Source organism: Catharus ustulatus, chromosome 7, assembly GCF_009819885.2.
Source record: "Catharus ustulatus isolate bCatUst1 chromosome 7, bCatUst1.pri.v2, whole genome shotgun sequence".
Classification (NCBI taxonomy): Eukaryota; Metazoa; Chordata; class Aves; order Passeriformes; family Turdidae; genus Catharus; species Catharus ustulatus.
In genome coordinates, this window is record NC_046227.1 from 4568088 (window position 1) to 4595823 (window position 27736).

The following is a 27736-nucleotide window of genomic DNA, read 5'->3' on the forward strand; positions in this document are numbered from 1 at the left end:
CATCATGAGCTGGCAGTAAACATATAAGATAGGTATGGGAGCAACAAACTTCTGTACAAGGTTCTCAAGACCCTAACACATGAAAAAAGTAAGATTTAAAAAATTCTGTAAAACATTGTGGAAATCACAACTAAGTACCAGTGAAAAATAATAAAATTCTCCTGCTTTTTTCCAGGGTGTGAAATGAAATCTTCAAGCGAGTATAAAATGCAAACCTTCTGTTAGGAATCGATGTTCTGTGCACTGTGCTCTGGAGGGTTTTTTCACCACATGAGAAGAGGAACAAAGGAACCACAAGAATATCCAAAGAAGGCTTAAGGGGACAAGGAAAACAGAGGAGTTGTAAGACAGATTTACCTATGTGATATGGTCCACAGCCCAACACCATCACTCCACAGTCATCAAATTTTACATCATGTTCCTGGGAAGGGAGACAAAAAAGTCATTAGGATCTGTACTCCACAGCACCTAACTCTGTGCTTTTCTGAACAGTTTCTGGTGTTCAGCCCAAATCCAACAATCTGATCCTTCAGGATCACTGCAGTGTAAATTCCAGCTCTCCTGGAATTAGAAGAGAAACATCACCTCTAACACAGCTGATCAAGCAGCCTAAGGACCTGTGAACTCCATGTAAAAATAATGGTAGGATGAGATAAAGGAAATATTCTGCATTCCCAGCACCCACCTGTGCATGTACAGGTGATATAAAACAGGCTCTTAACAACACTGGGGCATTAACAGTAAATGCACTGGATCAGGGCTGGAGTGAGAGAAAGCTCCAGGCCTGCTGTAAGGGGATTGTATGTAAAACAAGAATTGTTATGGAGATTGAGACATTTGTAAGATGCCCAGAAATAACATGGCACAGGGAAAAGAGATCAAAGCAGACAGCAATGAGACTGTGTTTCTGAGGGTTCCTACCTGCCCATTGTATGTGATGTAGAGGTAATTAGTCACTGCTGGGTATTCTGCTGCCAGGGTGTCAATCTGTACAAGGAAAAAAGGGGGATTGTTACTTGGCCTGTGCAAGATCTTTCCTAAATGCAGATTTTTGGGTTCTTTTCTTTTGCCTCTTTCCCTTTCTACTGCTGTTTCACTCCTATTATTTTCCCATCATATCTTTCCTCATAAGGATGTGCCCTGAACTGTCCTGTGCCATTAATGCAGCTTATGCCTGGCTTTGTCCTGACCCTACAGTTCAGTCAACAAAACACTCTATCATCTCTTTCTAAGCTGCACCTTTTTTTAGCTCTGCACCTCTTTGGTGAAACAACTGCACAGCCCAGAAACTTTCCCCTATTTGCCAAGGCCATTATCCTCTAGTTTGTTCAGCAGATTACACAGATTCTTCCATGTCTTCTGTCCTTTATAACAAGGATGTCTGGAATTTTCAGACTCTACTCTTGACCCCATCTTACTCCCACCCTGAAAACAAACATACACACAATATCATTAAGAAATCTTGTGTGGTAGCTCAATAACTATGAGTTCATGTCACAATATAACTCATGCTTTGATAATTAAATGGTGCACAAAGAGTGATTTTAAACCACCCTTTACATGCAGCTTTCCACAATTTCTTATGTAATTAGTCACCAGAGAGCCCAGAAGAATAATTTGCCCATGAGGCCAGAGAGCCTAGAAGAATAATTTGCCTATGAGGCTGTTCACAAACTATTTGTGTCAACTACTCCTGATGTGTTATACTTGGTAACCAGTCCATCTGGGTAAGCAGTGACTGCTGAAGATTCCTGAATGAACATCTGAAACACTTCTACAGAGAATGCTGAACAGGGAACAGCATGAAAGCAGTCTTGACATGAATTTTTATGCTATACCATTTTAAAATCTGCCCAAACTTCAGGCACCTCCAGGAATCCCCACTGGCTGTCCAAATCCTTGTCAGTCATGGAGAATGTGACCTCACATCATTAGCACCATGTGTTCTGTTGCTCATTATTGTTGCTGATACTGTGACTTGTACTTCATGGCCCAAGAAGAAACATATGCTTTGAAGGCACACAGGCAGGCACAAGTAAAATGACCTTATTAAGTGTGCCTTGGCACACAAATCAATGCAGTGCCATATGCAGCTGAAAGAAACCAGTGCAGGACCAGGCATGTTTCTGTGGCCAGGTGAGCCACAGAAGAAAAAGAGCAGCTGGGGAACAGGAGAAGACTTGGCACATCAAAGTGGGCCTGAGGATACAGATGAACTCTTTCAGAAACGTTCAGTAATTTAGGTTGGTTTTTTACCCTCCTTAAGGACAGAAAACCAGCTGGTGGCAGTTTAATACCAACATACCTTAAATGCAACAGAGCACCTAGTGACACTGCCATGAATACCAGATGAGCTCATGAGGCTCATGCTATCACAATGAATAGCAAGTGAGCCCATAGCAATAGCACACTTCAAATAATGGATTAGCCTGTAAAAATTTATTACCAAGAGAGAAGAGATATGTTCTTCATGGTTCCTACCATGGCGGGCTAGCATTTTCAGCCTTTCCCTGAAGCCACATGTGTTTCCCTCTCAGCCACAAAGAATATGAACAGGAATATTCTGAGTGTCTGTCTGGGAACTGTGTTCTCATGTCAACATCTAAACTCCTGAGGATGTTAACAGAGCCAGGGGTTTCCAAAGGCACAGAGGTCTCCTGCCACTCTTGGAAGTCCCCAGCAGGCCCAGTGATATTTCTCACATACCTGTTTCACCCAGGGCACTATATTCTTCTTCAGCCTCAGCTGACGGCACTGGACTTCAGTCAGGCTCAGGCATTTCCCAATCTGCTTGTCAGAGAACCCCATCTGTTTGGCTCTCCTCAGTGTCTCTTCTGGAATTGTTTTGCTGGGATTAAATAAGAAAAACACCTCTGCATGAGGCTTTACAGGAATAACTAGAAGATCCATGAGGGCTTTTGTGTGTACACTGCATAGCGTTGCTATAGGATCATGCACTTGAAGGCAAGAAAAGGAAGAAGACTCAGACATAAAGCATCTTTTTTGTCCTTGGTGCCCCACACAAACACCTCTGTAGCAAAGTCTGCAGGCAGACTGCAAGCAGTAGGAAGTAAAACACTTACTTTCCCTGCATTTTTGAGACAGGAATCAGTGACTCATGCTAAGATACATCAGGCTAGTACAAGCTGACTGTACCCACATATTAGTTTAACACAACCTGCCTTTTAGTTTTCCTTTCCCCCTCCTCTGTTCAACTATAGCAGAGGAGAGTAAGTGAATGGTTTTTCATGGGTGCCAGACTTCTAGCCAGTGTCAAACCCTGACACCAAACTGTATGGTCATTTACCATTTCAGCTTCCACACAGGACCTACAGTGATCCCATTTTGGATTCACTAACCCTACAACTCCATGACCAAACTTTAAATTAATCTCTCCCTTACATTCTTCCTCTCAGTCTAAATTTTAAACCTAGGCCTCACCAGACTGGGCTGGACCAATCATTATGTGTGTGCATCCATCTCCTGCCTCCCACTGCAGCTGACCACTCCACTCAAAGGCACAAAATTCTTAAAGCTCTGGGATGAGCCATTGAGAGGCATAACTGTGCCCTGACTCTGTGACCACTGTGCTGAGCTGGGAGACATGCCTACAATTTATCCCAAGCAAATTTTCTTTCTGTGGTTGAAGGTGTTCTGCCTACCTTCTGAAATGGACAGTCTTTGGAAGAAGCATCTCACTTCAGAGATCCTTAGCAGAAACAACCTTTAGAGGTCACACATAAGGTAGTTTTTTTCTTGTAACAGTCTCAATATACTATTTTTCATATCTTAGTGTTGCTTCTTAAATTAGGAAAATGGAGAAGGGGGATTGACCAGGTAAAGGAGTGGTACCTTTTTGATTTCATATTTATAACCAGGGTCTCTCAATACTTCCATACATTCTTGTTCTCTTGGTTTAGCTTTTCAGAAGTCCTAGTTTTTGCTGTTTATTTCAAACTTTGCTTCCCACCTACTGTATCTGAAGATCAACATTTACTTGTCCATTTTGTTTTTCATTTTTTTAATCTTCTCCATTCCCTCTTGACTCATTCTGCTCTTTTCTCTCCTACTCCTCATCCTTTTGTTTTGACTCCACCCTTATCATTTCTACCTCCCCCACTTTCTAAGCTACCTTTTCTAAGCTTAGCTTTTGCAAAAACATAAAAAAGCCTGTATTTTCATTAGCACTTCTGCTTTACATCTTCATTGCCAAGAGCATTCTTGCCTGCCCAATAAATCAATATTTTTCCAATAAATCAATATTTTATGAGCAAGCAAGCTCTGAATAAGGAAAAAGGAATGATTAACAAACAAGCAATTTTCCTAAATCAGAGTTTTTTAATTATGTCCTTTGCTTGATGGTATTTTTAAATAAAAAGCTATTATTTTATTTGAATGGGTGAAGAGGGGTAAGACCATTTTATTGGAATGTGTCAGGAAGCTGAAGCATGAAAGAGAGTCATTGCACTGGATTTTCCACTGTGGCTTAGGCACAGAGCAACTCTGCTGCCCCCAGTAAAGCCAGGCTAGTGTGAAACAGGTGAGAGTCACACAAGTGTCAAACCAGCTGTTCTGAGAGGAGGACCAGGAACCACAAACTCTTGGGTTCACATCCCTGGATGGATGGATGGATGGATGGATGGATAGATAGATAGATAGATAGGATTTGCTGTAGGAATTTCCCAGTGCCACCTCTCTCCCTGCCCTGGAGTATGCAAAGAGAGCACTCCACCTTCCTGCAACAGCACAGGAGAAAGGGAAAGCTGGTGAGAATTTGCAGGAGAGAAACACTCACAGTAATTTCTCTCCTTTGAGAAAGCTCCAGCCCACAAAAAGCTTGCTCTGCCCTCAGGGGAACTTCAGGCAGAGCACCCTGTATCTTCTCTACAACCTGCACCACCCTTCCTACTGCAGCAAAGCCTCCTCTTTGTTAGTGTCAGGAGGGAAACTGTGGCTGCCACATCCTTGGAAGTGTTCAAGGCCAGGATGGGCAGGGCTCAGAGTAACCTGGGCATGTGGACAGTGTCTCTGCCCATGGCAGAGGGTGGAATGAGATGAGCTTTAAGATCTCTTTCAACCCAAACTATTTTATGGTTCAGTGAAAAAGTCCTGCCTAATCCAGCAGGTTGAGCTTCCCAGGTTTTGGATTTCCCAAAGTAAGATCCACTTTGTGGTACCACACGGTATTAAAAGTCATGGTTTCCACGCTCCAATATCTCCACCAGAAACTCTGCTTCACTTCAGCCCATTGTGCTTTCTGATCTCAGCTCAGAGGCAGGACTTCTTGCACAAATCACAAACACCAGAACTGAAGGCACGGATGTGTGTTTTACAGAATCAAATACAGCAAACTCCACCAATTCTCTGTCAAAACTGATGCTAGCAGGCACTGGCTATTAAGGACTCAGCCACCTTAGAATGAGTGAGTAGACCTGATGACCCCAAGAAAATGAGCCTCTTTCAGAGCCGTTTAGTCCCTTGCCCTCCCTCCCTTCTGCCTCAGGAGCACACATAGCTGGCTGTCATTTGATTACTGTCAGAGACAGCAAATTGCCTTCATTTGCAGCTTGTTTTCATTCCATTTCTTGTATCTCATTATAACAATATCATTCACTGTCACCCTCTCTTCCAGCTGGGAGGGTAGAACAAAAGCAGTGATTATTTTGCACCATCATTCATTTGCCTTGGGCTAGCTGTTTAAATTAGGTTAGGCCACTCACTAATCCAGGCAGAAAGGTAACTAGTTTTTTACAGCAAAACCAGCATGCAAAAGAGAAAAGACAAGTTCCTGGAGGGGAAATGGGACCATGTATTTTTTCCATGCACCTTTTCCTCTGCTATTCCTAAAGCATGATAGAACAAACCAGCAGAATTGATCCACCATGTTTAATGGGAACTGAATCAGAGAATTGCAAATCCTCAGCACTGGTATGGAAATCAGGCTGCCTCTCTACATGTACTGGACATACATTTTCATAACTGAATAATTTCCATTTACTAATCATGGCAATTTTTAGCATTTATGTCTCAACTTTCATAGAAATAATATTAAGAAACATGCAAACAGCATGGTAGGGAGATGCTTATCTTGCAGACAGAAAAACAGACACGCAGAGGTTAAGGGGTGACAATTTTTAAGGGGCAGTTCCCGCTGCTAGAGACACTAACGCCAGCAAGAGCAGAATCAGGCTGATCTCTGAATAGTTGAGAGGAAATAACCCTTCAAACTCACCAGAAATCCAGTGCTAAAGACAAGAGAAAAATTCTCAGTCCTGGTTACATCAAATCACATGACCCAGTCTTACATCAGTGCCTCCCACTTTCCCCTGGAGCATCACTTACTCTTCCTACACAGAGCAAAAAGTCTTCCAAAGATTAAACCCCCCCACTGGCTTAGAATCAGTTCTGAAACAAGAGAAGACTTAAGTGACCATGGTTTCAGACTTCTGTAATGCTCCTCTTCCTAAGGTTTGCCTTTGCAAAATAAAAGTCTGGAGTTTTAGAGCTTCAAACCCAGACAATTAGGCTTTTGCACACTGCCATGATTATTAAATGGTTGTTCACCTCCTCGGAAAGCTGAAGTCCCCTCCTCATTTTGCAGTTTATAAACAAAGTAAGCCTTTCCCCAACTTTGTTTGTGACTGTTTCAGCTTCCAGTGTTGATTTGTGGGTGCTTTTAGTTTAAATTCCACCTTGTCATCTTTGGGACTCCATCCACTCACTTCTTCAATAATAAACGATAAGAGAAAATGGAATAAATTCTGCTTAATGAAGAAATTGTCACCTGGCACAGAGAAGCTGGAGAAATCTATTAACTGACTGGAAGAACACTGACAGCATTGGAATTATCAGGAGACCCTGCTCACTTCAACAGAGCCCTCTCCTCCACTTGACCAGCTTTCATCTGATGCACCAATAAAGATGCCAGCAGAAGAAACGCTCTTTTTCTTGTCCACCAAATCAGCCTCTGCTTCTTTTTAGGTATGCTGTCAAGTTTATGCCCATCCACATATTACTTAGGCACATGTAAATGGGTGTTGATCAAAAGGATCAGGAATATTTTGTGAACTGAGAGCCACAGCCTGAACTGGGAGCATTTGGGATGCAGCTACTGCACCCTGTAAGCTCCCAGGCTCAGCCCTGCACCATCACCTCTGCCTCATCTCAGAAGCCACAAATGTGGCTTGGATATGCACAGAGGAGCTGCAAAGCTGAGCACATTCTGGCTCAGCCCATGGGCCCTGAACTCAGCTCCTCTCAAGTCTGAAGTGATTTAAGCCCAGACTAAACTTTAAGCCCAGTTTCATTACGGCAAAGTGGACCAAAAGTAAGAAGTGCTGGAAACAAAATGCATTATGCCCAGTCCTGAAAGAGCTCTTCCTTTCCCAGTAGCCATAGGGTTTTCAAAGACCTACAGAATTTCAGGCTGAATTATGTACAAAAGCATATTCTTTCTTGTTTCCTCACTGTCCTGCTCTGCTTCAAGGCTCCTAGTGGTTTCCTTGATTACTTCTGATGTTTTACAAGATTTTGAACATGCTACAATTAAAATAATGAGATCATGGTATAAATTCTCTCCCTGCTCCTCTTCTCTAGGAGACAGATTACCAGTTTCTCACTCCTAAGAAACTCATGAGATGACTGACAAAAAGCTGTCAAAGGAACATTTAAGGAAGCAGGAGCTGTAAACCAACAAATCTCACTCACAAAACAATTGTCACTCCAGCTCTCTGCACCTTTAACATTCTGGTCTCTGGGCTAATAAATCTCATTGTGGACATCTTGATTTAAGTAACATGAACCTCACACTGTGCCCTAAGACCTGAATGACTCACTCACAAGATTAAGTGAGTTAAAGCAGCAGCTCACACCAAAACACAGCCAAGAAATGGATTGTAGATGTTTCCTGAAAGCCTATTTTCTACCCTTGGTAAAAAAGAGCTTTGAGGTCTTTGCTGGGATGCCATGGTACAGACTGCCCTGCTCCTAGCATTGCACATACTGATTACAGAGACTCCCCAGTGGCTTTTTAAGGCACTGCCTGTGTATCCTCTGCATCAAGGAAAACATACATATTGCATTTTCACAAATGTACAGATGCTTTGAAAGAAAATACAGCTGTGAAATTATTACCAGTGGCTCTACAAGACAAATAGAAAGGGCCTTATGTTAGATCCACACAAAGCACAAACAACAGTGCTGAATAGCTGCTTGTATTTTATTCTCCGCATGAAGTGCATTCCAGAATTGTTCCCAAGCCTTTCCTGCCCTACAGTTCACAAAGAAGACAAAAGTAATCTTTCCAGTTAGCTAGAGAGGAGCACTACAAATATGTCAGTGACAACTCCTCAAAGGCATAAATGAGCACAGCCTCATTTACTATCACTGCACCTTGATGCCCCCACAAGACCTGTGTGACACACTCCAACCTGTCCCAAAAGCACGTGGGTCAGCAGAAAGTGCTGCTGAGAAAAGTGGGGGTGCAGCAGAACCAGTTGAAGAGCACAGGTTATTGATGGCCTGAGTTTCCCTCCCTGCAGTGCTTCCCAGCTCACCTGCTGCTGCCAGGTTTTCATTCCAGCACCTGTATTTCTGTGCCTACTCCATCACTTCCAACAAAGAGCTTTCAAAGCACACCTTGCAGGTACCCAGGGACATGGGCTCCCAAAAGGCCTTTGCAATAAACAACTTCTCCCATGGGCAACTGAGCAGAGCACCCAGCTACAAATGCTGAAGTGGGTCTGCACCCTCCCACTTTTGTCTTTCCCCTTTATAAACTCATGCCTCTTTAGGAATGGCAAGAGTGATAGTCAGGACTGAACTTACAAGCACACAACAGGCCAGGAGGTGTTTTCTCACAACACCCACAGAGCAAGGACATCTTTTCCTTCAAAACAAAGCTCCAAAGTATAAAATTATCAACAAATGATTGGCGCCATCATTTCCCACTGTTAGCAGGCTGGCTAGTTCAGTATCTGCTAAAAACAATTACCTGCTGTTTCCATTAAGGTTAATTGGAAGAGTTGAGATTTCAGGTGACTGAGTTCAAGTCACTGCACTGCCAGACTGTCTTTGAGACTTGGGGCAAGCTCACCATCTCTGTCCTTTGCTCTTCACAAGGGTGGTTTATTATGCTCCTCTTTCCTCAATTGAATTCTACTTTATAGCCTTTAATCAATATTGAAATGTTCCTCTTTGGGCAATATACTCATCCTTCTGTCTGCTGCAAAATTACTTTCCTGGGTTTTACATGGATTTTCTCCAGCAGTGAACCTGACCCCACTACCTCTACTTTTCCCCCATCTCTATGAGTCCTCAAATAATGGCAAAGACAATCAATTGCAGGTTCCATTGCTACAGAGATACCTAAGTGACTTAGGAACAGAAGTCCTATTGATTTTCAACAAGGCTTTTGTCCCCATGTCACTTGAGCCTAAGTGGTGATTTCACCACAGTTGCCTACTCTCTACCTCTATTTAATCATGTTTGCTGTACATTCTCCTTGCACACAGCCACTGTTTTCAGGGATCGCAAAATCAGGAACAAATAAAAATAATCATGGCTACATGCAAACAAATCTTTACTACAGTCAAAGAATAGCTGTAAGGTCCAAAAGAGGTTTTCCCTTTGCACCTAGGCCTAGTCAAGAATGCCTTAGATGCCACTTCTAAGCCTGGGTTTCAGCTGTCCTCCTGGGGACGCTTGGTAGCACTGGACCCTGCTTCAAATCTGACTTGCTCAGGACAGGGTTCATAGCCCCGGCCTAAAAGTGACATCTCATGCTTGCTGCCTCAGACATGTCTGTCCAAACTTCCACCTCCATGAGCTGGTGATGGAATGAAAAGCCAGTGGGGTCTCTCTAGGCCATTCTTCCCATTTTCACTCATGGGACTGGCAAGGCCAAATCTGGGGAAATAATTCCCAGATAATAGCACATCTTGCATCACACAACATCACCTATTCATGGTCTGACAGCATGGGATGATGTTTGCTCTTTCCATCTCAGAGTGTACAAGTGGTTTTATTTGTTTATGTGCATGTGCATGGTGGGGAATGTTGAAGTTAAAATTACACTCCAGGTATAAAGGTAATTGGTCAGACAACAACAAAAAACCCTCCAAATGTAAGTTTCCAAAATAAAAAATGTGTAAGGTCACAGGAGAGAAACAGCAGGGCACATGTTTGACATATCTGTGATACAGCTTGTTAGTCTCACAAGTACACTCAAAATGGCTTTCTTTTCCCAAGTCAGCTCAGGCCATTTGCTTTCCTGTAGCCACATCACATATCTGAAACAACTACTTCTTCATCCTAGAGGGCCCAGAGGCAGACTCAAATGGAACCAATGCTGTAGTGACAAAGCTATGCAGTCCCACCCAGCACCAGTCCAATCTTCTTTAGAAAAAAGTTCAGTGGGACAAAGGTAAATGGGGCAGAGCCAGTCCCTACTGTCTCTGCAAGTGGCTGTCCTTGCCTCTGCAAGTGCCCAGGAACTGGGCAACTACTTCTGGTTCTGGTACTCCAACAACAGAAATATTTAAATCAGTGATGGCATCAACTCTCATTCTTCTCCATTGGAAATTATCCTGTAGCACAGGTAGAACTCATGCCAGGCATACTGGGGACAGGAAGAGCACATGTGTGCCAAGTCTCATCTGCATCACTCAATTAGCTTTCCCCTGGCTATGGCACAGATATGTTTCCTGATGTGGCTCACTGGACTAGCCTCTTAGTTCAAGTCCCAAGTGTTTTTCCCTGGCTCTTTGCCTTTGTGCCTTCAATAATGCAGCTGGACAGTCCATCCCCTCCCTCCAGTGCTGGCTGGGAGGTAAGACAGTTTTCTTGCAAAAGTGTGAGCAATTACAGTGGAGTGAAATTCTGCACTGGTAAGTGAATGAGGGTAAGATAATTTATATGTTCAGCCTGGAAAAGAGAAGGCTTTGGGGTGACCTAACTGCAGCCTTCCAATACCTGAAGGGAGCTGACAAGAAAGATGGAGAGAGACTGTTTTAAAGAGCATGGAATGACAGTCATGCTGAATTGATTTTTCCTTTTTTTCCCTCTTATATATTTTCTATATTCTTTACACGAATATTTGTAACTCTGTAGCCTATCACAGTATTTGTAGCTAGCATTTTACCTACTCTGTTAGACAGAAAGACAAAATAAATTCCCCAGTGGCTCCAAGCTGTGGCTCCAAGGTCAGGTTCTCTGCAAAGCCACAGTTGAAACCAGCTCTCTGAGACACATTTTCATAAACAAAGTTTAGTTCCTATCTAAAAGAGGGGGAATTCAAAGAGGGCTGAACCAGAGGGAGAATAACCTCACTATTTATGTCTCTAATTGGGGATTCTTGTCAGATTTGTAATTTGCTAAACATGTAAAAATTGTATATGCAATATGCTACGTGTGCATCTTTGGCCTTTTCCACCTGGCAAATTGTGCCCCTAAGGATCCTTATAAAGGTAACCCCTTTTATCACCCAACTGTGTCTGGCTTGTGATTTTAGGACCAGTGAAAAGGCATCAACAGGACAAGGGGGAACAGGTTTACACTGAAAGAGAGAAGCTTTAGATTAGCTATTACAAAAGAATTCTTCCTTGTGAAGGTGGGGGGGCCCTGGCACAGGGTGCCCAGAGAAGCTGTGACTGCCTCTGGATCCCTGGAAATGTTCAAGACCAGATTACACAGGGCTTGCAGCAACCTGGGATAGTGGAAGGTGTCCCTGCCCATGGCAGAGGGTTAGAACTAGATGATCTTTAAGGACCCTTCCAATCCAAACCATTCTGTGATTCTATGACACCACCCACAATGTGACTTGAACTGCAAGAATCCACTTCCAAGGGACACAACATTGCTTGTGTCAGATAAAAATGCAAGGCTGGCTAGTGTGCAAGGGCTCTCTGCCTGTACAGCCTGCTGCCTGGGCACCACAGGGATGAAAACCTGTGTAGGGTGGTACCAGCTACTGATCACTGGTGATATAATCACCTGCCACTCATTGCAGAGAAAGGAGAGCAACCTCAGGGATGTAGGAGGGTTCAAGAAGATCAGCCTCTGGGGAGTGATGCTGGATTTATACCAGCTGAGGATGTGGCCAGCCTCTGGAGCCTCATTCCAGAGCATGGCAATCCAACAGTGACAAGCTCAAACTGATTCTGGATATGTTGGGTTTTTTCCTCAGGAGCTGAACATACATGTTTAAGAGACCACATACAAATGCAATGTGACATAGATGTTAGAGAATAAAAACTTCTGTAGCCAAATAACAGATTTCTGCAAATCATCAAGTTACTCCTGCCCATCCACATCTCTCTGCACATTGGTTTTGTTCAGCTCCAGATCCCGGTTGTTCCGGGTGCAGGGAGAGCTGCTCAGTGAACAGCCCGCAGCTGGTGGGAAAGCAAAGATGCTGCAGGTGAAGCGAGGAGCAGCTCAGAGCTCCCTGCCTGCGCTCCCAGTGCCATCGTGTGGAGACGCGTGTGAGCACAGCCGGTACCACAGGCAGCAAAGCAACAGCACCCGGCCAATAACTCAGCAAGGAGCCTCTCCCAGCCTCGTAAAAAAGGGAAAGCTCAAGTCAGCAAGAGTCTGAACTGAAATATAGCCCACTCCTTTAATTTACTGCTATCTTTCCTGTTGGCTTTTATATGGTCATTTTTCTTGAAGGAAGAAGATTTATATTTAAATATGTCTGGAACCATAGATGTTTGAAAGCGTGGTACAAAAGCAATCCCCACACTGCATGATCACAGCAAAGCAGAAAAGTTTAAAAATCAATAGACCAGGCTGGCAATAAAATGCAGTGTGTGTGACCCTCAGGTGCAGTAAGTCAGGACAAGTCCAGTGTTGAGTTTGAAAGGTAACTCTGTCCTAGGGACATGAGTTACCCATCACAGGCCATCCACATTTCCAGTCTTAGTCTCAGAGATAGGGAGCATTTTCCAAAATAAACCATAACTTTCATAATCCAATGAGTTATTTTACCAAAAAGAGTGTGCTCCAAAATTTCTGCTGACTGAGACAGTGAACTGGGATTTCAGACAACACTGTTTATTCAAAGCACTTGAATAAACTTCTCAGCATTGACAGCATCTGTGCTTACCATAGGTTTCAAAGCAGAATTGTTGTGTCCTAGGACAAGGTTTTTTACCTGTTCACTTCCTTTAGGGTCTTCTCCATGTTGGCAATGCTCTGCATCTTATACAGGAACCACTTGTCAATGGCTGTGAGCTTGTGAATGACATCCACGGGGACTTCATTATCCAAGGCCTGCCAAAAACAGGACAGCACCAAACAGCCCCTTTAACACACTGCACAAACACAGATCTAGTCTGCAAACAGGTAGCAGCAAGTATATCTCATAAAGAAAAAAAGTTCTGTAGATCAAGCTGTACAAAAGGGTTCATCTACCTCCCGAGCCTGTCTCCTGCAGCAACAGAAACTGTGCACCATGAGGAGAGCAGGGAGGAACAGCCACTTCTCCCTGTGCTCTGGTTCCAAAGCTGGCTCCTGTTTCAGTGAGAGAGGGAATTTACTTTTCACAGAGCCAGCAGCCAGGCAAGCTGACAACTAGGCTGGGAGGCCATTGAGAACATGCCCAGCTAACTACAGGGAGCCACATGAAGTGACCAATCCTCTATCTGCACCTCTTACCACTCAAGGTGCCTAAATCTCAGGCCCATTGCCAACCTCCTAGCTGCAAATGTAAAACAGGAAGCTCCGGCTTCTCAGTTGCTTTGGAGCATAAATCTTGATTTACCCTTGAAATACAGGGCAGAATCAAAGCATGTGGCCTTGCCTCACCTCTGAAGCAAGGGAAAGGCAGGTCCTGGGTGATGCCTGCAGCTACAGCATAGCTCTAGCTTTTCTCACTCTACCTCAAGATAATGTCGAGACCATTCAAATTTCCTTTCTTTTTTGCTGGGGTTATTGATGGGTTTTTAAAAAATCAATTCTTTGCAGCCATGAGGTTAAAAGGAACCCCACAGAGGTATTATTCATAAGACAATGGGTTACAAAACATCATAATATTTAAAAAACCCCAGCACCACAGAGAGACCTCAATATGATGTATTTTCTATCAATGTAATTTCTTAGGTCTCACCACTGGTGTACAGTTACAACTCTCCTGACAAAGCAACTATAATCAGCCATAATGATAATGCCAGTACAGTATCTTTGCTGAGCTAAAGTAATCAGGCTCATTAATTTCTTACCATGCTTAATTGTTTTCTTGCAGGGCAGCATCCCTGGAACAAAGCCAGAGCAATGCCATTGAAAAAAATTCCAGAATTAACCCAGGAATGAACTTGGTCCACTGCATCCCAGCATTATTCCCCCGAATTACAGAACTTGGGCACAATGTTGGTGTCGTCACCACGTGCTTTCAGCAATGGGGAGATCTGCCAGCTCAGAGAAAAGGGCCACTCCAGGGAGACACATGGACAAGGGATGGGTGGCAGCTCTCTGCAAAATACTGACACCACCTTCTGCCTTCTCTAAAGAATTCCCAGACAGCTTGCCTGTACCTCCCTCTTGCAATTATCCTCTTGTTCTGAGAGGTAACAGCTGCTCACTGGAATATCCTGTGTGCTCACAAGCAGTGCTGAAAACCTCTAACATATTTTGCTTCTTTAGAGTACCCAGTCACAGAGTCTTCAGCTTGTGCTTGGCACCCAACAGCCACTGCTCTTCCCAATGCCTGCAGAGAGAAGCTTGGGGCCCTCACAGCAGTCCCTGCACACTGGCAGTGACAAAGCTGGGCTTCTCAGACATTTCTAGGTACGCTGCTGGTATGAGTGTACCAGTAAAGGGTCCTTCCCATCCTGATTCTTTAGTGCTTGGAGAGTGAGGTCACATTGCCACATTAGTGGGATGTCAGCAGGTCTTTTTTCTGTGCATCTATTTTTGCAGAACACATGCAGGTTTGCACAGCTTCAGGATCTCCAATTCCCAGTCAATGGTCCCTGAGCCACACATACACACAAAGATAGCATGAGGACATACTCTTCAGCTATTAGGGCATTTTATTTAAAAAGTCCCAGGGATCTTTAAAGGAAACTGAAAAAAATGTATCCCTTCCACTCATTCATCAGAGGAGGGGCAGAGAAAATCAACCATCTTCATCCCTGTCACATGAATCTGGAGACTGGGAGAGAAGAATGAGTTTGCAGACATTTCTTGCTCCCTATCACCACACTTCAGGAATAAATCAGGTTTCCAGATAATCATGTGGAATTTGTTCAGGGAGGCCCTGAACTCCAATAGCTTTCCTCTCTTCAAACCTACATGAAGGGGTACAGCCAAAATATACCATGGAAGCAGGAGGAGGGAGACACAGCAGGACAGTGTGACTTTAAAGCCCTGCTCAACTTCAAGAGTGTCCCATCCAATAGGGACTGGCCCATACTGGGCAGCCAAGGGGTTTACAGGACTGCCTTCACACCAAGAGCCATGGAGCAAGCCTGGTCTCCAGGACAAACAAAGAGGGCAGCTCAGCTGCCTATGCTTTCTGTAGGGCCAGTACCCTTCTTCCTTCAGTTCCATCCTGGCTCCTCACCAAAGAAAGTATTCATGTGCCTGTGGACAGCAACACAAGTGCAAGCTACACATCTGTAATGTGGACAGCTAGGAGAGCAGGGCCCTGGTGTGAAGCAGAGCGTGCATTGACTCAGCCTGAGCCTTCTGAGGCCACTTGTACACAACCTTGAGAGGGGCAGAAAAAGCCTGACATAACCTGAGCATCCCTGCTCATCAGGCTGTTCCATCCTTGCAGCACTCCCACTCTAGCCAAGGAACAAGTCTCATCTATGTCAGCCTCTCTCCTGTGCCTTCTTTTACATGACAACAGGGAGCCCCATTACAACAGCAATAGCTCTGAATGGCAGCTGAACTCCCTTTCCTAGCACCTGAACAGTTGCTGTTGTCATCATCCAACAGGCAAAGGAAAGAGAAAAAGTAAAAAGCCTTGGAGGGCTGACTAGTGGGATTGGAGTGGGGAGAAAACATAAAATATAACAAAGGTCCATCCTGTTTCAAATGGAGCTGATGGCTAATGGGGACTTACCGTGTGTTTTTAAAGGTCAACAAGCGGGGAAGGGATTTCCATGCAGACAGCCCCAGCTGCCAGAAGCACTTCTTATTTATACTGCCTGCCTCAGTTATTAATGGGGATGAATTAATGCACTGTGTTGGCAGAGGCAACTCTTTATAATGAGCACTAAAAGTTTGTTCTTGCTTTTTCCAACAGATCCCTGTGAAAATACCAGCAGCTGGGAACACCCAGTGTTCAGTGGGACCCAAACTCACCTTCATCTCCCCAGATTCCCTGTGTTAACATGGGTCTAATTTTAATCTTTCATAAAATCTCTCTGAACACTCAGAGACTCAAGAAGCAAGATTTCTCTCTCAGTCACAAGAAAAAGGCTGTAATAAAGACCAAACACAGCTGCTGAAGGATGAAGACATGCACTTCCTCAGCTTGAAAAGCAAGAGAGAACAGCTGGACAAGCCACACATTTATAAAGCACTTTGTGATTTTTCTTCAGGCCATTTATAAGAGGAACAGCTACATGAAACCCTTTTAACTAGCACAGCACAGGCTCAGCTCCTCACTCATGTGGAGGTGTCACAAGATGTACCTACACATGAGCACAAAGGGCTTAAAGACTCCACCACACAAAGTCAGGGGCACAAAAAAGAGTACTTGAGCATTCCCTGCCATGAAGGTTTGCAATCTTAAAAAAATCAAGCCAACAGGTAAGCAGGAGCTGTAAAAGACAGCTGTGTCCTCCTCTTCATAGAGGATAAGGACAGATGGACCTATTACCTGCAGCAAAACCAAAGTGTGAAATTGCACCTACCTTCTAAAGTAACTAACCTCACATTTGCCACATGATGTACTCAGGCAAACACTGAGAAGATGAAGGCAGAAATAAATTCACCCTAGTCCCCTTACAATAACACTCCCTGTTACACAGATGCCTTCAAGGCTGAAGTGATTTCACCAGTGTGACAGGAGAGGGGTCAAAATAATGCTACAGGAAGTTAAGCCAGGTTTGAAGAACAGGGGATTTCTTGTCTGTGAAATTCAACAGAGAGTTGTGTAGTTCTTTTAGTTTCAAGCCCACACCAATGGAACCATTGCAAGTCACATACTGCAGCTTGCCATTCTTACCATCCTTTGCTTCAGTTCTCAAAAGAATCTTCATTTATTCCTTTGTAATCTGCAGAACTGACCATTTTTGACTGGCACTTACACTAGTATAAATCAGCCAATGCTTAGCAGACAAAGATAATCTCATAGGAGAGGAAAGTAGTCCAGGGGTCCAACAGCACTGAGCTACAAACTAAAGTAACAGGCCACTATTCAGAATGTACCTGATGCTGAATGCAATGAGCACAGGCTGAGCTTGTACCACCAAAAGGCAAACACATTGAACATGGAAGATGCAGAAAGCATAAGCAAAAATCCTACTCAAAGCATTCCCAGTGAGCTTGACAGAGGGAAGAAGGGAAGGAAGAATACTCAGCCTTTGCCACCTCAGCTGACCCAATCCAGTAGCTCCAATTCAAGGGATGTAGGTCAAAGTCTTTCTGTCTTTTGTTACCTTGGCTATTGCATATATCCGAGTGCTGGATGGCTCAGAGAGCTCCTTCTGGAAATCTACAGTGGCTGGCCAGGTTTTATTCATAGGCAGATGTGAAACAAAGCCATCTACTGAGGGGTGGCACATCCTCAGGGCCTTTTGGAAGCTCTCTTCAAAGGTGCGTCCGATGGCCATGACCTGTAAGGGAGAGCACATCCACGTGAGCTGCAGTGAGCCAAGCCTGGCTGTGCCCTGCCAGAGCAGGGAGAATTCCAGCCACAGACACAAGTAGAGAGATGCCAGCTTTTGGACTGCTCCCTAAGATAGTCCTGCTGGCTGTAAGGGGCAGCCTTGGTAGCCCCAGTTCCATGACTCTGCTCATGGTATCAGTGGGGAGCTCTGGACAAGTGACTGCTTTTGGTTTCTGTCTGCTTTTTGTTTCTGCACTCTCCTCTGTAAACTGCTTTAAGGAAAGCACTCTGGTAGAGGGAAACATCATGTGGCAGCATGGGAATAGTAATAGAAAAGAATATTTCTGTTTAACAGCCTGTTAGAGATAGAAACTACAGTGTGAATTTCAAAGTTGAGGAAAAATCTGCTCCTCTTCCTTTAAATTACATTTAACAGTAACTCTCCCCTGTGAGAGTTCTCTTAAATGATTACTCCTCCTTGGTGTAGCAGCACTGGGGTTTCCCTCCTTCAGTCTTGACACCATATCTAATAAGGAAACAAGCCTTTCTGTCTAGAAATCTGTGAGGTAACAGAGCCCTATCTCAAACTTTTACATTTTTATTTCCCAGTGCAGTGAGACCTTAACAGCATAAAAATCTTCTCAAACACAATGCTGAAAAATGTCAAAAGAAAAAATAACATTGATTCTCTTTTCTCACAGCTCCAGGCCCACTGCCCAGCACAACAGAGCTCAGAAAAAGCCAGGCCAGGCCAGACTGTTCAATTAATAAAAATGCAGTAGGTGTCGTGATCTGGCTTCAAGTTCAGGCCTGGGGAGATGACTTTGCCATACTAATAGAGACATAGTGGCAAGAAACTCTTTGCTTCAAAGATTCTGTCTCCTACCCACAGGTCCTGCACATAAACCTTCTTGCTCAGTACCCCCAGCAGCTGCAGACTGCATCCCTTGGGATTCTCTATCCCTGCTTCAGCTCACCTGCACTGTTAGAGCACTGACTCTCCCTGCATCTCTGTCCTGCCTTTACCCAGCATCCTGCCTGGAAAAGGACACAGGTTTAGGCACTCCTCCATATGAACACTGGAAGGACTCAACATCTCCTTCTGCAAATGTGTATGGCCAGGAAGTTCCACAGCTGATGGGGCAACTGTATTTAGGAACTCCAGTTCTACAGAACAGTCCCAAAACCCCTAAGCAGAGAGGGCTAATGTCAGAAAGCATCATCTCACTGAAAACAAAAAAACCCACCTCATTACCATTAAAAGCCAAAACTGCCAATGGAAGATCAAATTCTAATTAATCTTTCCAGTTCTGATGAAGACTTCTTGTTCAATGACAACAGTGATATTAGGAACATCTTGTATATCAAAGTAATTTAATAAAATAGCTATTTGAAAAGGCAACTGAAAAAATACACAAATAATTATTTTGCTTTGGTAGCTGATATGTAATTAACTAATTAAGTGGTTAATTTACCAATTTTGCTTCATTGCCCTCTTCTTAATACATAGTCTGAAAATACTGATGTAAGAGACTTCATCTCTAAAAGAAGTCAAAACTTGAGAGCAAAATGACAATTTGTGTTATGATTTCAAGAGCAGAAATAGGCTGAGATCTGGGATATGGTTTTAACACAGAGGACAGATAACTTGGGAAGAACTGAAAGCTGTTGCTCATGGGCACCACTGAAAATCTTAACACACTACTGCTAGTGAAATTATTCTGTAATTAACCACCCCTACAGAACCTCAAACCAAAAAATAACTCTGAGAGCCCTGGAGTGAGTGTTAAGAATGAAGTCAATCCCAGCGATCTCTTCCTTTAGGAGTCAAACCATTTATGAATCCACACTGTGATATCCAACATTACACAGTCCTAATTTCCTTTAATTATAGTACTGGATAAAAATCATTTGAGCTTAATATGTATCCTCAAATTCATAAGGTCCTTGAAAATAGGCATTCTGAGGGTTTCCAAGTAAGAGAAATGGCTTTCCCAAGTGGTGGAATGGAAGGTGAGAGTTTGCCCTCACCTCTCCCACACTCTTCATGGAGCTCCCAATCTGGTTGGAAGTGTGCTGAAAACGATCCAGATCCCAGCGGGGTATCTTGGTCACAACGTAATCCAGGCTGGGCTCAAAGCAAGCAGAGGTTTTTCCTGTCACTACATTCTTGATTTCTGGCAAGGGAATCCCCAAGGCAATTTTGGCAGCAATGAATGCTAATGGATACCTGCCATAGAGGAGAAGTAGAGAACAGTAGAGTGGAATAAACTTTGCATTTCAAATCCCAGGAGTGATCATATTAAACAGATGTGGGGTGATTGTCACTCCTCAACACAATGGAAGGCTCCTGTGCTCAAGCACAGCAGGACCCATCCAGCCTCCAACCTCAACACATTGCTGAGCTACCTCCCAAGATCTGGGGCTTGCTTTTTTATCCACCATGCCACCCCTTTCAGTAGCTGTTACATCCACAGTGAGCCCATTCTAACAGATATGTGTAGTTGCAACTCTGTCATTCAAAAAGAAATCAAACACCCACTGCCCAACACAGGGCTTATCTCCAGCCTGCTACGGCTCTTAAATAACCATAAGAGTTGTTGAGAACTGCAAATTAGAGATTAATTTGTGCCTCTCAACAGCATCTGCAAAGTGCAATTAAGAAGCCAATTTTTGAACAGCCTGCTTTGACCATCCTTATCTTGATTAGTTTATGATTAGCCAACAAAACAAAGGCAGCTAGCAATGCCATTTGCATCAATCTGACAGACAGCTCATTAATAACTGTGCCCTCTGGGTCCCAGAGATGATTTGCAGCCAACATATGGATATGGTGGATGTGCTTTGTAAGGATTAGGCTCCCACACACGTGCCTCCTGGGAATTTTTCCATTTGTAGTAACAGCATCAGCAGGCTGGAATGACCTGGAGGGCTCACTAACCCCACCCTCCATCTCCCAGCAGGAACAACTCTCCAAGGGTCAAACCTAACAGATGCTGACAAGAGCTGTTCTTAGAAGCTTCCCATGCACAAATCTGTACCTTACTGACCTGACTGCTCCAGAATTCTAACAGCCAACTTCAGTCTTCCTGGATGAAAAGGTGGGCTACAACTCCATGTTTTAACTACATGGAAGGCAGACACCACAACTCTTTTTCCTTGTAGCTGTCACCTACCTATTTAAATAATACATTGATCCAAATCCCTTCTTCTCTCTTTCTGTTCGACTCTCCTCCATTTTTTTATTCATTTGTTTGTTCTGCAACATTTTTTTTTTTTAAATAATCTTACCCTGTTGCCTTGGAGGCCAAAGCTGAACTTCTTGAGAGTCTGGCATTAACTTCAATGATGTAGTACTCCAGGGAAGTTGGATGCAGGGCAAACTGGATATTACACTCTCCCACAATGCCCAAATGTCGGACGACTTTGATGGCACGATCCCTCAGCATCTGAAACTCCTCATTATTGAGTGTCTGGCTTGGAGCCACTACAACAGAATCTCCTGTTTGTCACAAGGTAGCAAAGAAGGAAAATGAGAAGCAACTCAGCAGCAGCAAATTGTGGACACACATGTCAGTGTCTTTGCTAACCCACCACGAGTAATGATATCACCAGAGATTCCAACTTATCAGCACAGTTGATAAAAAGGACAGATAATCAGAAGCCCAGAGTTGGAGACAGGCTAGGGAATCTTAAGGAAAACACCATCACAGGTGTAGGTTTAGTCTGTCTCACACCCTATCAGGACCTGAACAGGGTTTTTCTAGCCCACTTCATCAATCACAAATTCTGTCAATAACACCAGGAAGAAGGACCCTGCATAAAAAAGGCACTGAGCCACCCTGTGCCCAAGCCTACCTGTGTGGACTCCCATAGCATCAATGTTTTCCATGTTGCACACAGCAATACAGTTATCAGCAGCATCTCTCACAACTTCATACTCTATCTCCTTCCAGCCAACAACTGACTTTTCCACCAGAATTTGGTTAGTCATTGCAAATGCCTGGGAATAGGTTAGGAAAAATAAACACCAATAAAACCCCACACCCCACACCAAACCCCTTATTGGACCATACTGCACATTTAAGATTTCTGTGACTTATCTCCAGACATCCCAGACCAAACAAAAGATGAAATTAAGTAAAGTTCATAACATGGATAACAAGCACTTTCTATTTCTCTTTCTTTCTTAAAAATTGCCCTATTGTGATTTGAAAGGCATGTTTGAAAACACTTATGTGATATGATGGGGCAAAAAAGGGTTGGGCATGTGTGCTTGCAACAGCATATAAATAACAAATAGAAATATAAAAACATCTAAGGTTTCAATCATGCAACAGACATGCTTTTACGTGGGCAGCCCCAGGGAGTTCAATAGGGGAATGCTGCAAAAAGCAAAATGACTGAGTGATGGGAGTGTGGGTGCCAGCAAACCCTGCATAATTAATAGCATTAATAATGCCCCTTGTCATTGGCATACTAACCAGAGGCAAGGGTCATGATTTATTCCTAAACTAATCTTGAAAGTATTCCTCAGCACATGAGGCAAAAATGAAAAATACAGTTTGTTGGTAAATGAACATAATCGAAAAGAATACATGGCCTTAATATTAGTAGATAGAAAACATGAATCAGTACTTGGTTAAAACCCTAGCAAGTGATGGGCACATTATCAATCCATCCTTTAGCAAAGCTTCTTGTTATAATGCTGCCCATGAACTGGATTTTCAGTCTGGTTCTTCTGTCATTAACTCAAGCTGTTACTTAAATGTTGCCCTTACCTCAGTTGCCAAAATCACACATTAAAAAAGACGAAGCAGGAACTGACTTGGTGGGGATGTAGCAGGAACACCTAATCACTCCTGCAAACCAATCCTGGATACTCCTGTATCTGGTGCCTTCTCTCCCTCAATGAGCAGATTTTGGAGACACAACCTCAAGGCCAGGTTACCTGAACTAGCTGTGCTATCAGTGTTCAGTTATCTGAATTATAAACAGTTCAGTCCAGTGCCTGCAAAGCCAGTTCACTGAATTACTACAGATCATCTTCACAACTGCTGGGCTGTGAAAATGAGCATCCAAATTTGAGTTCATTCAACAAGACTCAAATTGGTTTTCACTGTGAATTTTGAAATATCAGTACTGAACTGGGAGGTGCTGTAGACTCTCTGAGGGACAGGAGGCCTTGCAGAGAGATCCAGATCAAATTTAGCATTAAGCCAGGATTAATGGGATGATATTTAACAAGTAGAAATGCCAGACTTCAAACTTAGGATGAAGTACTACCTGGCAGAAGTAGTAACTGGGAACAGCCTTACAGACAGGAATCTGAGGGTGCTGGTAGGCAGCAGGTTTACTTTAAAAAAAAAAAAAAAAACCACAATGTGCTGATCAAAATTAGGTTCTGCTGCTGAAAAAACAGGGTTTTCCTACTGAAAAAATGTTTTGCTTCCTCTAAACACAGCCCACGAGTGAGCCTGAGTAAGTAACATTTCCAAACTCACCATGGATCTGTAAGATGGAGCTCCTGTCCCCCCGCCTCCCCTACAGAATTTCCTGAAATTCTGCATTTTTGACAAGGAAAAAAGCTTTGGATTTGTTTTCCCCAATTATCTGTTTACTTTTCACAACAAATGTTTAAACAATCCCGGATTTCCTATAGAAGAAGAGCTGTCTCCACAGCCAGAGATAGCTGGTAGTTGTCAAATCATGAAGTGCCATCCTGATAAATGAGCTTTGACCTAGGAAAAGTACCATTTTTAGACAAACACAGAACACAAAAACTCCCAGCTCTTCTGTCCCTAAGACCACATTATCATTCAGCATTTCAAATGTTTCAGCTTCTTTGACACTGCTCATAATCATTTACTCTTGAAAGTAGGTGAATATAGGCCAAGATATTTCTTTCCAGACCAAAATTCCTGAAAAATTTGCTCAAATTATGACTTGCTTTTCATGGATTTAAAACATCTGTCATTGAGTCATTTTCATTATCTGTCAGCAGGAATTATGAGAAGAGGGCAGATCCTAACCAGGGCAACATTTTATAGATAAGATGAAATGTAAGGTATGTACAGTTCCAGTGTCTGTGACATTAGAATAGTATTTTAAAAAGTCAAATGTTCAGGTCTGTTCCCTAGTTTGCAGTTCCAGACATACCTTTGTCCCAAGGTCCAGTAAACTTTCCTTGTCAGGACATATGCCAGAGCCCAGACCACCAAGGGCATAGGCAGAGCGTATCATGACAGGGTAGCAAATCTTTTCAGCTGCCTTCAGAGCATCTTCAACCTTCAAGGAGAGGGGAATACATTTCAGAAATAGACAGCAATTCAGATGAATAAAGTCTTCAACTCTGATTACAAGTTTAACTGGAAATCCCATCAGCAAGATGCTAGACTGTCTGAAGATAAAATGAAAGTAATAGAAGCTTGCTTTATAATATTCCTTTTTTCTGCCAAAGAGCAGAAAATTGGAACATGCACTCAAGGAGGTAACTTCTGTCCTTAGCTGTATGTGGACTTCCTTGCTGACCTGCCATGGACAATGTCCTTACATGATCTGTCTTCAGAAACTTCAGCATGAAATAACCTCTCCTAAAGACATCCCAGTTTAAGATCTGTTTGATTTCCTCCACACGTGAACAGACCTTTCCACCAAACAAAATTTTATGTTTTCATACTCCCATCTCCAAGACTTCAATATTGCTGATTTTGGGGACCTTGAATCCTAACTCTAAATGGCTTGTATATGATTTAAGAAAAGTACCCCTGACATGTCACATACTTTAGTGCCGCAGCACAGGAGTCACTCCAATATAATTTACTTTTCCTGCCAATTGGCAAATTAGGTTAGGTTTTTGCAGTGCTTAATTGCATTTTCACTCATTTTAAATCATGGTGACCCAGCATTAATCACCAAGGAGTGCTGCACACACTACAGTATCCACAGTTGCATTCAGCTTTCACTCTACAAAACGAGAAATATTTTTACTAAGTCAAATGGGAAACAGTAATAGCAATCTTCAAATTTATCTGATTTACCGATTCCACTGCAAGGCTAGGAGCAATCTTTTCATTTAGTTCAGTTAGTTTCTCAGAAAAAAGTTTTCTATCCTCTGTAGCCATGATGGATTCAACTGAGGTACCAAGGACCTTCACACCATATTTCTGCAGCACTCCTTGCTTGAAGAGCTCCACTCCTGCAGAGTAAACAAAGACAAAGGTCTGAGGATTGATAGTAGATGAAGAATCATAGAATTAGAGAAGGGCAGAATGGTTTGGGTTGGAAGAAACCACAAAGATCATCTCATTCCAACCCTCTGCCATGGGCAGAGGCACCTTCCACTAGACCAGGCTGCTCCAAGCCCCATCCAACCTGGCTTTGGACACTTCCAGGAATTCAAGGGCAGCCACAGCTTCTCTGGGCAACTGTGCCAGGGCCTCACCACCCTCACAGAGCAGAATCTAGAAAGCTTAGCACAAAGAAAGTATTCAAATTATATCTGATTTTCTGACAACTTGTCTGGCGTCATCCACAGCTGATTTTATTATTTTTATCAGAACTGAAATTTTCCATCCTCAAATCCATGAAACTTGGGATGCTACAGTTACTGTCTGGCCATCTGCACCACAGAGCAAAGCAGCACAGATGATTACTGGTGGAGGAAGTTATATGAAGGTAACTTTTCTTTTTGATCTGCCTCAAGGTGGTCAAAATATCCCAAATCCAACTATGATTACTAAGATTTAAGATGAAAAGCAGGACACATTAAGTACTTTAAAGTACCAAACCCAGCAATTAGATGTTAATTCACAGTTTAAGAATGACTCACTTATGTTGGCATCTCTGCCTCTATCCCTCAGTAACCTGGCCAATGTGTGAGGCATGTGGGGCTTGGGTGCCCGCACAAATAAAATCTGCAGAACATGTGGTAGAATCATAGAATCATCCAGGATGGAAAAGACCTCTAAGATCAACAAGTCCAATGATAACCTAGCAGCACTATGTACACCACTAAATCATGTCCCCAGTGCCACAACCAAGCACCTTTTGAGCACTTCCAGACTGTTTCCTGACCATCCTTTCAGTGAAGAAGGTTTTCCTAATACCCAATGTAAACCTCCCCTGGTGGAACTGAAGGTCATTTCCTCTGGTCCTGTCCCTTATTACATGTTATGTGGTAAAAGCCATGATTTGGGGTGCATGGAGTGCAGGAGAGGCACAGCTGTCTCCCACTCACCACAGTTGAGAGCAGTCTGGCCACCCATGCCCAGGATTAATCCATCGGGACGCTCTGCCTTGATGACCTCCGTGACAAACTGGGGAGTGATGGGCAGGAAGTACACAGCATCAGCCTGCTTCAAACCAGTCTCATTGGTCTGCACTGAAGCAATGTTGGGATTCATGAGGACAATTTTCACATTTTCTTCCTGAAAAATTAAAATCTCTGTTAAAACGGGACAAGTGGGGGAAAAAAGTTAACAGCAGCAGCACCAGCAAAAAGAGATGGAGTTCATCAAACAGTTTACCAACAGCAGAATTTAAAAAAATTATGTACTGTCCTGTAAGACTTCTGGTCTGAAGGCTGAGCTAATGCCAATTCTTTACTTTTGTGCCTGTGAATCTAGAAGGAATGGAGATTCCCAGATGATTCAGAAATTTGATTGAAATTGTTTAACACATTTAGGAGTTATATAGGAGTTAGATAGGTACAAACTGCAGCATACTTATGTCCATCTTCCTTTGGAAGTCAGATTGAAGGTGCCAAAGCAAAAAATTTAATCAAAAGCTAATCTTTTCTTGCCAAGCAGTAGGTCTTTGAAGTGCTCAGATTTTTATACTAACTAGTAATAGTAACAAAAATACATTTTTTTTCTTTGACTTTCCATAGAAATACTTCATTGTCCTGGTATTATCAGTTTAAAAATCTCATCCCATAACTTTTTTTATTTGATATTGCACATAATAAAAAACAAAATCCGCCTTTCTGTGCAAGACAGAGGTTAGCCCAAATTTGCTCTTTCTCTGTCACAGATGAGGAACTGAGATAGAGTGATAATAGATTATCTGTTTAGTTTATCTGTTTCCTGCTATAACAGTCTTGCTGCTCTTTAACTACAGGCAGAAATGCACTAGTTTGCTCATTAATAGAAAATTCTGAGTCAGAGCTGGGCAGATCAATCCTCCTCACTCCTGAAATACTGGCAGGTAATGAGGAAACCAATGAAGTTTTGCTAAAAACTGTTTTTGCTAAAAATGATGAATGTGGCCAAGCTTAAAAAAAATTGTCAACCACATGCAGTAGACATGCAGATACAAAAAGTTCTTCTGCTGCTTTGTTGAAAAGGTGGACTGAAAAGTGCAAAGGCTGTGGCCTCATTTTTACAAATTCTGATCTCCATCAGCTTCATGTAAGACTAAAAACTACAATCTAATATAACTCGCAAAAAATGGTAGTTATACATGCAAATTGCATTTCAAAAGAAAGATTTGCTATACGGAAGCTGTTAAAAGGTTAAAAAATTACAGTTCCCACTGAAAAGAGGAACAGTGACAATATTTTAAAATATTATAAATAAACAGACTGGAGAAAATGCTATGGAAGTGTTGCTAGGATCAGTACAAAAAGTGCTTTTTTCCCTCAGTTCACAGTAAGCATGAAAATGCCACAGGATTTTTCTGTGTTTGTTTAAAATTTGTGATTGTCTCACTGCTTTGGGGGAGCAAAGAAATAGCTCACCTGGAGCAGTGGTATTCTCACCCAGAGCTCTCAGTGTTCAGCTGTTGGATAACATTCTCTCTCCTTTCTTTGATAACTTAAAATACTGCCTTAAAGACTGGCTGTAAATTTTTGCTGACTTTTTTCCCTGTGAAAAGTTGGATTTTTTTTTCACTAAAGCACACTTTTCTTGGAAATGTGTGGAACAGGGGTGGGAAAAAATATATAAAATTCAT

The 27736-nt window shown here is 42.9% G+C and overlaps 1 protein-coding gene across 1 annotated transcript in view; it reads right to left on the bottom strand.

Annotated features, from left to right (window-relative positions):
- CPS1 (carbamoyl-phosphate synthase 1) overlaps positions 1–27736 on the bottom strand; it is an 88857-nt gene that overhangs the window by 34443 nt on the left and 26678 nt on the right. Inside the window, exons 14-24 of the mRNA XM_033064073.1 lie at positions 26022–26211; positions 24823–24980; positions 23942–24070; positions 21641–21785; positions 21074–21284; positions 19814–20012; positions 17613–17789; positions 13154–13272; positions 2707–2848; positions 922–987; positions 358–421 (exon numbers count right to left, since the gene is read on the bottom strand). Of these exons, the coding sequence (XP_032919964.1) occupies positions 358–421; positions 922–987; positions 2707–2848; positions 13154–13272; positions 17613–17789; positions 19814–20012; positions 21074–21284; positions 21641–21785; positions 23942–24070; positions 24823–24980; positions 26022–26211 (1600 nt within the window). The remainder of the gene's footprint in view (positions 1–357; positions 422–921; positions 988–2706; positions 2849–13153; positions 13273–17612; positions 17790–19813; positions 20013–21073; positions 21285–21640; positions 21786–23941; positions 24071–24822; positions 24981–26021; positions 26212–27736) is intronic.